Below are 17110 nucleotides of genomic sequence, written 5' to 3' on the forward strand. Positions count from 1 at the left end.
TTTTGGCAACAGTCCCCCAGAGATCAGCATGACAATCTCCTCATCCCTTCCTGATTAGCCTAATGGAAACAGAGAAAGCCATTCTTATGTCTCTATTCCTTGAGTTCTTTTTCTAAGTAAAAGAGAAAGGATGTATTTTAAATGAAACTTTGCTTATACACATACACATCTGCAAAATTTCTTTGAATAAACTCAACAGCGTGATTTGGCAGTATAACCACATTTAATCGTAATTATTGTAAAAAAGTAAATATATCCTTCTACCATCCTTACTTAGCATTTCAACAGTCTTCAAACCTTTTGAGAGGTATGTCATGTATAGAGCTGTGTCATGAAACAAGAGGCCATGGGTAATGAAAAGCATTTATATCTTAGCTGCTTTCAAAGCTAAGCTACTTTTTGGCAAATTCTCAATTTCCATTACCCACGTTTCCCTCTCCAAAACAGTCACTCAAAGAAACAAACAAAAAAGACATACATTTTAGTACTTCATTTTCAGAACGCAATGGATAATTGAGGTAGCTCAACTCTCTCTCTCTCTCTCTCTCTCTCTCTCTTTTTTCCAAAAGGTAGGGTTTTTTTTTTAACTTTATTATTATTTTTTTTTAATTTCTTTTCAGGGTAACAGTATTCATTGTTTTTCGCACCACACCCAGTACTCCATGCAAAAGGTAGGTTTTGAGATGATTCCAGTTTTTCCTTTAGAAAATGTGAGTGCCTTTGAATATTACCTAATTGGTACCACTTGACTATTATCTTACTGATCTTGCTGTCTCTAGACAGTCCAAGTGGTTCTTTAATTTCCATTTCTGGCAAATATGAGCCCTGGATGGGATTAGAAATCTGAACTAAAAAATTCCAAAAATGGGGGCTTCTGGGTGGCTCAGTGGGTTAAAGCCTCTGCCTTCAGCTCAGGTCATGATCCCAGGGCCCTGGGATGAAGCCCTGCATCTGGCTCCCTGCTCAGCAAGGAGCCTGTTTCTCTTCCTCTCTCTCTGCCTGCCTTTGCCTACTTCTGATCTCTGTCAAGTAAATAAGCAAAAATCTTATAAAAAATAAAACTAAATTTAAAAATTCCAAAAATTCTCCTTCATTCCTGCTTCCATACATATTCTTGACACAGAATACCATTTCTTTTTTTGCAATATACAGCACATTGATCCTCCCATGTGAAATATTTCACAGCTACTTTAACCTAAAATTATAGTTCCTTCTTCTGAATTTTAATTGTGGTATTAGTTTACAACATGTAGTGAGTTGTCTGTATTTATTTTTATACAATTCTTTGATTCTTTTATAGATTTTTTTTGTTCTCCTAGAAAGTCTGAATATTCCTTGAAGTCCCCATTAATTGCATATTTAACTTTTTTATATAAGGCACACTGAACCAAATTGTCAATGCAGTAGGCATTCAATAAACATTCATTGCACAAAAGCTAACAAGTTGGAAGGCAAATCTGAGCTAGTATCTATAAATTTATAATACCTATTATGGTTTTGGAAAATTCTCTGGTGCCATTGGCTTTGTCACTGTGCCCAGCTATTTGATGTCCATATTATACTTCACTTTTATGTAATACAATTAATATATTTTTACTAAACAGACATTTCTAGGTAAACCAGCCCATGATGGCAATAGTTTGATAGGCATAAAAGGGTTTCCTGTGGCTTCCTTGCCATTATTCAGGGAAAAAAAGCATAAAATAAATGTGACTTACCACCTATTGGGCATTAGCACAATTTCCCTCTGACATAGTAAGTGTTAAGAAAGTTCTAATGCTCCACTACAGTTATATTGCTAATAACAATTTTTCTTACATAAAAGAGCAAGGAAATAATAAACTGAATAAAAATATAAAGAAAGCTGGAGAATCATGAAATTTCTTTATAGTGAACCATGCTAGGCAAGTGAACAGATTCTTTTGGGAGAAATGTTGGAAACATGCCGCTTTCATCTTTCAAGGAGATTAAAAAAAACAACAAACAAAACAAAACAAAACAAAAAACCCTCAGTGCTGTACATACTTGGACAAGGCACCCTGGCAGGAAGATCGGAATTTACAGACCCAAAAGGTTATTTCTATCATGAATTGTGTGGCTTCAAAGCACTGACAATTTCTTTGCATTAGTATTTTATACTTATCCACTGTACACATACATGCACACACACTTACACACACATTCCATATATAACTTGAAACAAATTGTATTTGAGTCTGTTATCTTTCTTTAAGAAAGAATATGTAACCTTTGAAATATAACAGCATATTCTGATATTGGGAATATAGAAAGATTTTAAAGTCTTCAAGGTATTGTCTGAAAAGTGCAAATCTCAGGTAAATTTAAGGAAGTGTGCCAAGTGCAAATCTCAGGTAAATTTAAGGAAGTGAGCCAAGTTTATGGCTTTATCCTAGAGCAAGATTAGTAATCTTAGATGAGGGGATGGCCATTGTAATTTCAGAGCAATCAATCTGTATATCAATGGCAGAAAATAAAATCTGGGGAAGCATACTAGTTTAAAGTGGAGGAAGAGAATGAAATTTAGGCTCAAAGAACAGAAAGTGCTTTCTGAAAAGAAGTTACAAGGTGAAATCTGAACTAATATTCATAAATTTATGATATCTGTTATGCCTTCCATTCCCCTTCTTCTTTGAAGACAAGGTCACAGAATTCCATTACAGGAAAAATGTATATTTACAGAGCTCTATTACAGGAAATATATACATAACACACTCACAGAAGCACACATGAGCATCAACATACAGAACCAGTAAACTAGAAGGTATAAAAAAGAAAACTGAGAGACTAAAAATTAAAGCCAATATGATTTTTAGGGTACTTTTTTTATGACGGTATTTTTTCCCCAACTTCAAAAAAGAGACTCAGATTGAAAACCAATTTAACCCTATAAATTTCTGTTCTCCATCATGTATGCATCTTCAAAACTGAAATTTTAAATTACAAGACTAGGCATGGTACAGTGCTCAATGTTAGTATTTTCAAACACAAGGAAGAAACATGGTAACTTTTAATAAAGTACCAGGCCTCCATGATTCTTCTAAAATCTTTAAATGATTTGTCTTTCCATCTGGCCTGCAACAGGGTTAACTTAGCGAAAGTCTTTACCATCCATCTACTATGCAAAAAGGAGTCTTACATTTAGTTTCAAAGGAGTATCACAAATTTATCCCCTCCCCCTCCTCACTCCTATCCTCCCTCCCTTCCCTAGCAACTGTTAACCTCAGAAAGAGAACAAGGGACAAGTGGGCTGGAGAGAGTGAAGGAGGGGATCACAGACAAAAACCTTGCAGGATACAAAATCTGGTACTAAAAATACCGGATTTAAGGGCAGCAATTTTATTTATTTATTTATTTATTTGGCAGAGAGAGAAATCACAAGTAGAGAGGCAGGTAGAGAGAGAGGGAGAAGCAGGCTCCCTGCTGAGCAGAGAGCCCTGATGTGGGGCTCGATCCCAGGACCCTGAGGTCATGACCTGAGCCGAAGACAGAGGCTTAGGTCAGCAACTCCCAAGGGCAGCAATTCTTAAATGTAATTTTGAAACAAAATTGCAAGTCTTTAGTCCAAATAGTTGGTGTTAAACTTGAGGAAATTCGTTCTCTAGGCTGTGGTACAGGTTGAATGAAAGAAAAATTTAACAAAATTCTGTTGCAAATGGTGAATGATGCTTCAGAAAGACAAACACACTGGAGCATTTGTTTTTTGTTTTTGTTTTTTTAAGGATTTTATTCATTTATTTGACAGACAGAGATCACATGTAGGCAGAGAGGCAGGCAGAGAGAGAGGAGGAAGCAGGCTCCCCACTGAGCAGAGAGCCTGATGTGGGGCTTGATCCCAGGATCCTGGGGTCATGACCTGAGCTGAAGGCAGAGGCTTTAACCCACTGAGCCACCCAGGCGCCCTGGAGCATTTGTTAACACAGATAACCTTTCTTTTACTTCAGTGGAGAAAGAAGAAGGAAAAAAAAAGTCTTTCCTTATAAAACTTTCTAGAACACTCGTGCCAGAATCTGAATGCTGGGCTTTAGTGGAGCATGGGTCCTATGGGGGGAATGGAAAGAGCTGCTGTTTTCTATGGCAAGCCTGTGCATGCATCCTTTAAAGAAACTCTCTGGGTCTTCGCTTCCTTGCTGCGTTAATGAGGTGGGGAAATGAGGAATGGGGTGGAGCCACAAGAAAGCCATAAAGGAAAATTGGGGTATCTGTTTAAAAGAAGCCATCCGGTATGGTGAGCGTGGGCTAAAAAAGTCCTCGCTGACTTTACGTGGGAGGAGATAGGCTCTCCCTTTACCTTTATATAGGTATATTCCAGGGAGTTTAATCAATCACATATTTCCAGATACTCTCATATCACTGCATTTCCTATTTATTTATTTAATTATTTCTATTTTTGCAAGCCTTGGTGGGCACGCCCCTTCACCTAATGGAGCAATTGCCGATGAGTGTGGGATGCGGGAGTTGCGTCCCGAAGACATGTCCCTCCAGCGTTCAAGTTCCATGCCAAAAGAAGATGTGGAGGCTTGGGGCCACCATCGCGTCCTGCTGAGAGCTCCCGTCAATGTGTTGACCGACCTGTCAAGAGAGCAGCTGGAACTCCCCTTTGAGATAGCAGGAGCTTGCATTCCTGTCCACAGTTCCAGAGCTCACAAACACCCCTATGGGCCACCACCTGTTGTTACTGAAGAGTCCCTAGCAACAACAGAAGTAAATAGCTCTGAGGGGTTGGCAGACTGGAGGCTTAGAGAACAAGATTCTATTAATGTGTCCCAGGAATTCTCTGGCAGCCCTCCAGCACTGATGATGGGGGGGGGGGCAAGGGTGAGCAGGGGAGACACCCAGAGAGGTGGCAATAATGCAAGGTTATACCTGGTTTTGCCAGGTCAAGGGTTCTTTCCATCCAGGGGTCCACAAGTTAGAGGCCCCCCACACATCCCTACCGTTAGATCAGGGGTAATGATGGAGCTGCCTCCAGGAAATACAAGAATGGCCAGCAAGGAAAGGCTGGCTCATGTTTCTTTCCCACTAGGAGGCCCTCAACACCCGGTGGAGAACTGGTCTAAGCCTCTCCATTTGTCTTCCAGTATTGCTGGTTTACCTTCACACCCTACTGCTCACGGCTTTATATCTCCTCGACTTCCGAGTTTCAGTCCATTTCTTGCTATGCCTATTGCTTTTGCTCCACCCCCAATATTTGGTCCTACCCTGCCTTCTTATTTGGAAAATTTTCCTTCCTGGGGGCATGCCTGCTCCTGTGCTCTCAAACAGAGAGAACAACCAATGACAAAAAAGGGCTGGGGGAAAAGGTGAAAATTACTCATTTATGTTTTTATATTTGAAAACCCCCTATCCTCTTACATTTTACTTGCCTTATGTGTTTGGAGATTCAATAAAGATTCTGAAGTTTGAAATATTGTGAATTGTTTTTAAAAATGCAACCCTGGGAGCTTAAACTTTGGCTTTTGTTTTCTAACTTTACGGAAATTAAAGCAGTAATGTGCTAGTACTTTCTAAGTAGCTTAGTTGAATCCCTAGTCTTGGCTTGCTCCTGTGTGAGTGGGGGAGGGTCAATAGTGTTCTTGCAAGGCCAGATATAGGGTGGGGAATTACTATCTACCTAAGGCTATGGGGGTTGCTCACAACAGGATGGGTAAAATAAAATAAGGTACATAAAGTAGACCAAAGTCTAGATAGTAGAGAAAAATGCACAGTGAGTAAGAATAGGATGAGACCAGTGAGGGTATTAACCAACACCTAACAGCCAGTTAGAGGCAGAACCAGGCTGAAAGGTGAGGAAAGAAAAAGGTAGGAGTGGGATGCCTGGGTGGCTCAGTGGTTAGGCCTCTGACTCTTGATTTGGAATCAGGTCATGATCTCAGGGGTAACATGGAGCCCCAGATCCGTGCTGGGCATGGAACCTGCTTAAGATTCTTGCTCTCTTACTAAAAAGTAGAGGGGTGGGCAAGGGAGATAGAGTTGTAGGTCACTGCTTCAAACATGATCTAGTCTGCCCCTCAACACTACATGGTTGAGGTATATGAACACGGTATATACAGAGCTGGCTTTATAAAAGTCCAGGGACAAGGTGGAAGAGGGCTGATCTCTTCACCTATTGCTTGAATACAGGGCTACTATCTACTCAGAACACAAATGAAAATATTTTACTCACATAGAATTATTTTCTCTGATAGTGCTGTGCTTGTACTCTATAATGTGCTGTGATGCCTTATTATACTGATGGTTCTGAGAGATTATCACAATGCCTGGATAGAAGCTTTTTCAAATTCAAGCAACAGAAGTACAGCATGCAGAGTGGAAAGATGGTCATTCTGACCCCTGCACAACTCAATTCGCTATATAGTAAAATGCCCTAAAGCAAAGCGCCATTATGTATAAACAACCACTAAATTAGAAATGTCTTTAGAGAATGATTCTTCAAATAATCATTTTTTCAGGTCCAAAGCTGATGGTGTAGGTGATGTAAGCAGTTAAAAGCTGAGAAAACCTGGAGATCCAAAAGACATCTAGCCTATAAACAAAGATTTAATGTGTTTTTAGCACCAATAACAGGTTTGTTGCTACTCTGACAAAGAAGGCACATGGATCCATAAAGTTTCTCTTTCTTCATTTATTTAATAATAGACTGTTCTAAATTTACAGGTGGCAGTGCAGGGCTTAGAAGGAGCATCTGTAGAATGCTTGCTAAAATTCCCTTCACTCTTTGTATGTCCTAAGGCTGGCACAATTCCATCAACTCACTTTGGTGGGTTGAGCAGATGTATTCAGCAAATCATTTGACAGCTGCTCACTATGAGGTAGCTTAGTCCCAGCGTACCAAACACTTACTGAATTTTCAGCCTTAATGAACAGAGGAGTTGGGCATGCTTATAGTCATCAAAGATATCTTTTGAGCCAGATGTTAAAAGATGTCTTGATAAGACAACAGTAGTGCTGAATCTCTGGAGAGTTGCCAAGAGGTGTGTAAGTGACAGCAGGACAGGATACATGTTCTTTCTCAAAGGAAGTATAGTGATAAAGGCTCTGAAAGACTGTCCCCAATTACAACAATTCATGACAAATTCTCTGTAACAAGGAAGTTCCACCAACACAAACTGCTGGTTCTTAGCTCTCTGTTCTCTTTTGTAACACTCTGTGTTTGTTATTTTTTGTGTCATTTCACAACACTGAATACCTATAGTGAGCAATAAAAAAATTAGCTATTAATCAACTGAGGTATTGAAGTTTTACTTATAACTCTGTGGTATAGGATGAATATATTTTCTTTAGTTTATGGAGAGCTCTGTGCCTATATAACAAATTTCAGTAAGTGTAAATATAGAATAAGCCTGGGATCTTGTTTTTAAATGCAAGTAAATTGTAAGTATTTTTGTTTATTCACACCGTCTGTATGGGAATACTGTAATATTTTATTATCATAGGTGCCGGCATCCTCAATGACAGTCAAACATCCATTTTATACACATGATTTGCCTTAAAAATGTTATTTTTAAATTATTGTAGTATAACATAAGCAAATATTAACCTACAACACAATATCATATTCAATTTGGAAAGTGCTCATAATGCAACATATTCATCACTCTTGAAAATAAAAATTTTCCTTTTCTTTTCTGTGGCTTAAACAGCTCTTTACTGCAAAAGGAAAAGATAACATCATCAAAGTAGCCCTTTCTTCTGCTAGTAATGGGAATGGGTTAAGTATTTCCTATTGTCACAAGAAGATTCATGTCATACTGTTTATTATTTATTGTTCTCATTATATTCTATGTCACAAGATTGTAGCATCAGAATTTTAATGTCCTATATATTCTCTAGAAGGTAATCATAAACTGTACAACTTTGACCTTTTCCACGTCCCAAAATATGATTCATTAGCCATTTCTATTTTCCATTGTTTACAACTTCTGTGGCTTGCTGGAAGAAGTACACATGGAGCAAATCAAACTGAAGAATACTGAAAAAGCTAAAGTTCAAAGCTATGAAATTTTTTAAGTTTATAGTTTTACATAAGCTAGAATGTCATTAAAAATACATCTCATTCTTCTGAGAATTATTATAATAAACACTAACCAGGGCCAAATAATCTATTTTCACTGGAGTACTCAGGTTGAGATCATAGTACTATCTTTATGTACCATGGAATAAGTATTTTGTTTTGTTTTTCTTTTTCTTTGGTGGTTGCCACTGAATAATTAGGTTGCATATATATAATGGGGAATGATATCCTTACATAACTATTACATTATACTATAACAATGGATTTGGATTATCAAGTGTTATTAAGAGATTTTGATTTTTATAGGGCTTAAATACAGAACTATGTAAAATGACTCTATTTCAAGATTAATGCACCAACCCAGAGATTAAAGAAAATTTAGGCAGATAAAAAAACACTCTGTGATGGGACACCTGGCTGGCTCAGTCAGTAGAGTATGCAAATCTTGATCTTGGAATTGCTGAGTTTGAGCCCCACACTGTGTATAGAGTTTACTTTAAAAAAAGAAGAAAAAAAAAAAAACCCGGTATATAATGTCATAGGTTGATTCTACAGCTATCACAAAACCTTATGTGTCTTCTTTATACTTAGCTAGATTGAATGATAGTCCCACAGAAAGAGCAAGTGATGGGACTAAATTAAGTGAAATAACCCATCTATTTTTTCTGTGGCAGTATTCATTTTTTCTTATAATAATGGAAATGTATTGTATTTATCAAATTAAATCTAGATCTGAGAAGTCAGAGAAATCATGCTTCACCATGCAATCTTTTCCTTAAGTACTTGAGGTGATTTTTTTTTTTTTTAGAAAGTAAGGTAATTCTTTTTTTTTTTTTAAGATTTTATTTATTTATTTATTTGTCAGAGAGAGAGAGGGAAAGAGAGTGAGAGCACAAGCAGGCAGGCAGAGAGAGAAGCAGACTCCCTGATGAGCAAGGAGCCTGATGCGGGCCTCGATCCCAGACCCTGGGATCATGACCCAAGCCATAGGCAGAGGCCTAACCCACTTAGCCACCCAGGCATTCCTACATACTTTTATTTATTTATTTTTTAAAAGATTGTACTTATTTATTTGACAGGCAGAGATCACAAGTAGACAGAGAGGCAGGCAGAGAGAAAGGGGGAAGCAGGCTCTCCCTTAAGCAGAGAGCCCAATGTGGGGCTCGATCCCAGGACCCTGAGATCATGACCTGAGCCAAAGGTAGAGGTTTTAACCCACTGAGCCACCCAGGCGCCCCCCTACATACTTTTAAATACATACTTTTTCACTCATCTTTGGGGACTTCACTGCCACTCTGAAAGGCTTTCTCAATATCTCACTTTCTCAGATAAATTATCTGTGCAACTTATTTTCATAAAGTGACTCCATCATTGTTTTTAGAGAATGGACCGGTATCCTGTATGACTTTATGGAGGTAAAATGAATTTTTTTCAACTCTGAAAATCTCTTTTCCCAAGCAAAATAAGATAATGTAAAGCACACAAACCCATCAATCCTACCATAAAGGACCTTGTCCATCCAATTGTTTAATCATATAATTAATGGGGAAATATTAATTTATAATTAACTTCATCCAACATCCTAATTGTAAACGTTTTGACTCAGAGACAAAGCAACACAAGGAGTACAGGGGTTGATGGATGGTGTTTGTGCATGTGAGAGAAAAACTGATGCAGAGAGACAGAGGATTAAAAATAGAGAGGAGCGGCATCACTGTCAATTAAGAAGAGATGAAATGTTTTAGGACAGGAAGCAGCTGCAAATTGGAAGTACTGTGTGAAATGCAATAAATTTGGATATTGGAGAATATAACCCAGAGAAGGTAGAAAGGGTCAGTTTGAAAAGAAAAAAAAAAAAGTGCTATGGATTAAGTATTTAATAACAGAAAGGTTCCATGTAGGAGCCACACATTGGAGAGGGTGGGGATGAGGTGATTAGAGAAACACTATCCAGCCTTCTTAAAAATGAATCTATCTCCACAGCTTCACTCCTTCCTATAAATAGCATCTCTCCTTAGATAGCAGCCAATCTCATATTCCCTATGTGATACTGGAAACTCCTTCTGTTTGAGGTTTCATCAAACCCCCAAACTGGCCTTCACAAGCAGACACAACATTATCAAGGTTAACTCTATTAGTGAAGTACGTATGCAAATAATTAAGCTCACAAAATAACATTTTTCTTCTCAAGTTCTGAAATAAATACAGACCTGAACTATTTTCTTCATTTTTAAAAATTTAAACTCCAATGATTTTTTCCTTTAGTGAGGTACACTGATAACTTTCTAATTTTGCCTTTTTACTCCTCCTACTAAATCATAATTTTCTGAAGTGTAGTTGCTGGCTTTATTAATTATATTTCATCCACACTTGATCTTAGCCAAAAGGCCAAGAAGCGATTACACTTCATCCAGAAACCAGGTAATCTATTATCTTCCTAGGGGGCAGATTTATACTGCCTTTAGGTGTAAAATCCTTATACATTGTGTTAATCCTCACTGGTGCTCAACAGTTATTAGTAGTATATTGTACAATAAATGTATTGAGAAAAGTACTTAATGCCCTAACTAAAAAAGTTTATTGTCTATAAATAGAACATTGTTTTTTAAATCTTATATTAGGAATAAGTCACATCTGGTGGAAAAAATTCAAATATATATAAAGTTTCAGAGTTAAATAAATCACCTATGAGATAATCTTACAAAGATTATCTAATCTTTGTAATTAATGGATAAGCCCAAATTGAACAGAATGATATGGCTTTAAGAAAAAATCTCTGGGAAAAAAATAGAAAATCTCTGCAGCATTCATATGAACTTTATTGTTACAGTGTTAGGCAATTTCAAATTGTCCAAGTTTGTAATTAGTTAACACTGCTAACCTTACCACTCAAATAAATTCATGCCATTAGTAAAAGTGCATATCCTCATAAAACATGGGTAAGTGCCATTACCAAGTAATTTACAAAAGAAGAAATAAAAATGGCTAATAAACATACAAAACAGTTTAAATTAAAATAAGAAATACAGGGGCACCTGGGTGGCTCAGTGGGTTAAAGCCTCTGCCTTCAGCTCAGGTCATGATCCCAGTGTCCTGGGATCAAGCCCTGCATGGGGCTCTTTGCTCAGCAGGGAGCCTGCTTCCTCCTCTCTCTCTGCCTGCTTCTCTGCCTACTTGTGATCTTTGTCTGTCAAATGAATAAATAAAATCTTAAAAAAATAAAATAAAATAAGAAATACAATTTCTTACCTGTCAAATTAGCAAAGTTTTTTTTACATAATTGTATCCATTGTTGGAGATGGTTTGGGCATAGGGTACCTTCATACTGTCTGCAGGAGTACAGAAGGCAGAACATTTATTAGAACATTTTGTTATATTAAACTAATTCCTTAAAATTATAATGTTATTTGATTAAAGAATCCTACTTAGAGTTTGTCCTAAGGAAATAATCATGGGTATGGATATATCTGTAGCTATAACCAAGCTCATCTTAGCATTATAACAGTAAAAAATGGGAAGTAAACTAAATGTTCCAAAATAGACAATTCTAAATTGTGGTATATTCAAATGATAGAATGTAATGCCCCATTAGAATAATAACAATTGTCATTTTAAAAATAAAAACTGTCAGGGCACCTGGCGGGCTCACTCAACAGAGCATGTGAAACTTGATCTAGGGATTGTGAGTCCAAGCCCCATGTTAGGTATAGAGATTACTTTAAAAAATCCTAAAAATAATTAAATACATATATACATAAAAACTTTTATGTTCCTTTTAAGTGAAAATATGTTTCAGAAGTATGTGTCATTGTGACCTATTTTTTCTTTCTGCTTTTGAATTTTTATTATGAAAATTTCTACTTTTGTAATGAAAATTAAAAGTTGTAATAGAACAGAGATTATATGAATTAAAGGTGCCTGACTAGCTCAGTCAGTCAAACATTTGACTGTTGATCTTGGGGTCTTAAGTTGGAACCCCTGCATAGAGCTTACATTAAAAAAAAAGAGAGAGAGAGAGATTGTGTATGATTTCTAAGGTCTCTTTCAACTCTATACTTCAATGAAACAATAATATAATACAAAACAGAGTGTTAGAGATATTTTGTAACCTTTATTTTATTGTTTTTTAAAAAATACTTATTTACTTATTTATTTGAGATAGAGTGAGAGATAGAAAGAGCACATCAGGGGTTGCAGAGGGAGAGGGAGTAGGAGAATTCTGAGGGAGAAGGAGACCTCCACTGAGCAAGGAACCTCATGTAGGGCTTGATCCCAGAACCTGGGATCACGATCTGAGGTGAAGGCAGATGCTTAACCGAAAGCAACACCCAAGCACCCCTATTTTACTTGTAACCATAATCTTAAGTGAATGAACACTTAGAGAAAGAGAAAAAAAAACCTCAAGTGCAATGAGAATAGTTTTAGAGGTTTAAGTCAAGGCCCTTGGGTAAGACAAATTCAGGGGCACTAATGCCTTTGCAACATTTTGTTTTTTGATTCTTGGTGGAGTGAAGTACTTTTTAGTCATGTTAACCAAAATCTGATATTTGACTGTTTGCACAACACACTGAGTGTCAGTGAGTTAGGGCTGGCCGACACAGGTTAGTAATCAAGAGGATGAGCAAAAAATAGAATCTGGCCTATTCCACAGGTCTAGGCAGACAGGAGTAAGCTGAAACAGCATGGTGTAAGCAGGTATAAATTCAGTTTAACAACCTTTTCATATATCCATGCCTTTTTAAAAAGTAATCCCTATAACTAGTGTGAGGCTTGAATTCTCATCCCCAAGACCAAGAGTTGCCTGTTCTACTGACAGAGCCAGCCAAGCACCTCATTTCATACATTTATGCTTTTAAATTCACATTTCCAGATTTGCCATTGAACTACAGTGATCCTAGGTTTTTTTGTTTTTGTTTTTGCTTTTAATATTTTATTTATTTATTTGAGACAAAGAGAGAACTGTATGGGGAGCAGGAGAGGAACAGACTACATGTTGAACACAGAGCCTGACCCATGACCCTGAGATTATGACCTGAGCCAAAATCAAGAGTTGGACACTTACCCAATTGAGCCACCCAGTTGCCCCTACAATGATCCTAGCTTTAATTCTAGCAACCTGGAACAGCATATGTTAACTATACACAGAAAAATGACAGAGACATGTAGGTGAATCATGTTTCTGATATAGGTAGAAACAAAAGTACTAGGATTATCAAATTGGCCCTGTATCTTCCCCTTCTACACTATTTTCTGTTGAATGTGAGCAATTTAAAAATAGGAAGTTGAGACAAGCCTGGATGATGTAAACATTTTAAAACTGCATGTACTATAACCCAGACTATAAAGCACAAATCATAATTTATTTTCTAGGGGCACCTGGCTGGCTCAGTTGGTGGAGAATGTGACTCTTGATATCGGGATCATGAGTTCAAGTCCCATATTGGTGTGGAGTCTACTTAAAAGATAATTGTTTTCTATACAGTGGAAAAAAAGACAGTCTCTTCAATAAATAGTTCTGGGAAAACTGGACAGCTATATGTAGAAGAATGAAACTTGACCATTCTCTTACACCATACACAAAGATAAACTTGAAATGGATAAAAGACCTCAACGTGAGACAGGAATCCATCAGAATCCTAGAGGAGAACATAGACAGTAACCTCTTCGATATCAGCCACAGCAACTTCTTTCAAGATATGTCTCCAAAGGCAAAGGTAACAAAAGAGAAAATGAACTTTTGGGACTTCATCAAGATCAAAAGCTTCTGCACAGCAAAAGAAACAGTCAACAAAACAAAGAGGCAACCCATGGAATGGGAGAAGATATTTGCAAATGACAGTACAGACAAAAGGTTGATATCCACAATCTATAAAAAACTCCTCAAACTCAACACACACAAAACAGACAATCATATAAAAATATGGGCAGAAGATATGAACAGACACTTCTCCAAAGAAGACATACAAATGGCACATGAAAAAATGTTCATCATCACTAGCCATCAGGGAGATTCAAATTAAAACCACATTGAGATACCACCTTACACCAGTTAGAATGGCCAAAATTAACAAGACAGGAAACAACATGTGTTGGAGAGGATGTGGAGAAAGGAGAACCCTTCTACACTATTGGTGGGAGTGCAAGTTGGTGCAGCCACTTTGGAAAACAGTGTGGAGATTCCTCAAGAAATTAAAAATAGAGCTTCCCTATGACCCTACAATTGTACTACTGGGTATCTACCCCAAAGATACAGATGTCGTGAAAGAAGGACCATCTGTACCCCAATGTTTATAGCAGCAATGGCCATGGTCGCCAAACTGTGGAAAGAACCAAGATGCCTTCAATGGATGAATGGATAAGGGAGATGTGGTCCATATACACGATGGAGTATTATGCCTCCATCAGAAAGGATGAATACCCAACTTTTGTAGCAGCATGGACGGGACTGGAAGAGATTATGCTGAGTGAAATAAGTCAAGCAGAGAGAGTCAATTATCATATGGTTTCACTTATTTGTGGAGCATAACAAATAGCATGGAGGACAAGGGGAGATGGAGAGTAGAAGGGAGTTGAGGGAAATTGGAAGGGGAGGTGAACCATGAGAGACTATGGACTCTGAGAAACAATCTGAGGGTTTTGAAGGGGTGGGGGTAGGAGGTTGGGGGAACCAGTGGTGGCTATTGGAGAGGGCATGGATTACATGGAGCACTGGGTGTGGTGCAAAAACAATGAATACTGTTACGCTGAAAAAGATAAATTAATTTAAAAAAAGATAATTGTTTTCTGCAACCCATTATGATACTCACACTTTAAAATTACTGTAAAAAATAGGTACATCAAGAATATGTTGCATAGTTTGTACCCTGCACAAAGGTGTGTAACCAAAATAATACAAGTTGGGATTGAAATTCAGTTTGCATTCTGCTTGCTGAGCAGTATACCTGAGGAGAAGCAACTTTTTCTCATTTATTCCCATAGAGTGGTTGTCCTCTTCTAATTTGTCCATTGATGTAGTAGATACTAGTGCAGTTCAGCTTAATAACCAATGGGTCCAAACAACCTCATATCTGGCAAAATTAGAAAATTGTTAAAAAACATGACACTAGTTTAAAGAAACCACAATTTCAGTGCTGACAGAATTAAAAAAAAAAAAAAAAGCCATTCAAAATGCCCAGCAAATGATCAAAGACCAGTAGGTTTTCAACTGCAAATTACCTGTTAAAAAGCTATTATTAGACAAAGAAAAATAATTCATATTAAAAAGTAAATTAGGGGCACCTGGATGAGGCAGTTGGTTAAGCATCTGACTTTTAATTTTGGCTCAGGTCATGATCCCGGTGTCCTGGCATAGTTCCCCATGTTGGACTCTGCTTGGGGTGGGGGTTCTGCTTCTCCCTCTCCCAACCTTGTGTCCTCTTTCTTCCTATCTCTCTCTCAGATAAATTCTTTATCATTTTTTTAAGGTTTTATTTATTCATTAGAGAGAAAAAGCACACAGGAAGGGGAGAGGCAGAGGGAGAGGGAGAAGCAGGCTCCCCGCTGAGCCAGAAGCGTGATGTGGGGCCAGATCCCTGGACCTGGAGATCATGACCTGAGCCAAAGGCAGATGTCCAACCATCTGAGCTACACAGGCACCCTTCAAATAAATTATTCAAAATATAAAATAAAATAAATGTGGAGGGGAGAAGGGCCAGAGGGAGGGAGAAAAACTTGAGACTTCACACCCACCACAAAGCCAGATGCAGTGCTCCTTCTTACAACCCTGAGATTATGACCTGAGCAGAAGACAGATGCTAAACCGACTGACCCACCCAGACATCCCTCCCTCCACCTTGGAAAAAAAAAATTAGAAAGTAAATTTAAACTAAAATTGACAAAGGACAGTTGCTTTAATGGTATTTATACAAAGGGGAAAAACCTCATAAAACATCTCTTTTGTACTTCTATAAAGAATACTTTTAATGGGAATAATGTAGAAACAAAGCTAGAATCATAAAACCCAAGCACCAGGCTAACATTTCAAATACATTTTGGAAAATGACTGCTATCACTGATACTATTAAAATATTAAAAGTTATAACACTAAAATTTATAAGAATTATCCAATATAATGAGTCCCAAATGTACTCTAAATATAGTTCAGTATGAAATCTACCTTTTAAAACATGTTGAGGGACGCCTGGGTGGCTCAGTTGGTTAAGTGGCTGTCTTTGGCTCGGGTCATGATCCCAGCATCCTGGGATTGAGTCCCACATTGGGCTCCTTGCTCAGCAGGAAGCCCGCTTCTCCCTCTGCCTCTGCCTGCCACTCTGCCTGTGCTCAGTCTCTCTGACAAATAAATAAATAAAATCTTTAAAAAAAATAAGTTGAATATCAGATGTGAATATATTAATGAGTCATTTTCCATGAGCAAAATAATCTTTCTCCCTGAATACACTTAATATACTATATTTTTTGTATTTATTTTCTCTTTTTTTATGGGTGAGATAACGCCAGAGTCCTTAAATGGAAATTCATCATGCCATTCAACAATATTTACATTTCTAGTGAAGATTATTTAACAATTTCTTAGATGTCTCTTGGGTTTAGCTATGTAGGCAGGGAATGGTGTATAATTAGCACTTTTATGTGGCATTAACAATCTTGTTAGTACATTATTTTTTAATATTTGCATCAGTCTTCTGAAAGCAGATTAGGAGCAACTATAATTTCCATATGCAAGATTCATTAACAACAAAGTACAGAAAATGTTGACTCTAATCAAAACCATGCCTCAATAATGTATCTTCTATTTCTTTTCTCCCTGAATTCCTTTTTAGCCTATTCAAATCTCCAACCTGGAGATTTTGGACATTTCTCTCTCTCTCTCTTTAATTAACATATAATGTATTATTAGCTTCAGGGGTACAGGTCTGTGAATCATCGGGCTTACACACTTCATAGCACTCACCATAGCACATACCCACCCCAATGTCCATAACCTAATGACCCTCTCCCTAGTGCTCCCCACCCCCGCAACCCTCAGTTTGTTTTGTGAGATTAAGAATCTCTTATGGTTTGTCTTTCTCTCAATCCCGT

General features: G+C 37.5%; 1 protein-coding gene across 1 annotated transcript; it reads left to right on the top strand.

Annotated features, from left to right (window-relative positions):
* Nucleotides 1-309: 309 nt before the first annotated feature.
* PRR32 (proline rich 32) lies at nucleotides 310-5299 on the top strand. The gene is given in 3 exon segments (XM_059156839.1): nucleotides 310-326; nucleotides 4416-5250; nucleotides 5252-5299. Coding segments are annotated over 3 exon segments (900 nt in total).
* The last annotated feature ends 11811 nt before the right edge of the window (nucleotides 5300-17110 follow it).

Source organism: Mustela lutreola, chromosome X (genome assembly GCF_030435805.1).
Source record: "Mustela lutreola isolate mMusLut2 chromosome X, mMusLut2.pri, whole genome shotgun sequence".
Lineage (NCBI taxonomy): Eukaryota > Metazoa > Chordata > Mammalia > Carnivora > Mustelidae > Mustela > Mustela lutreola.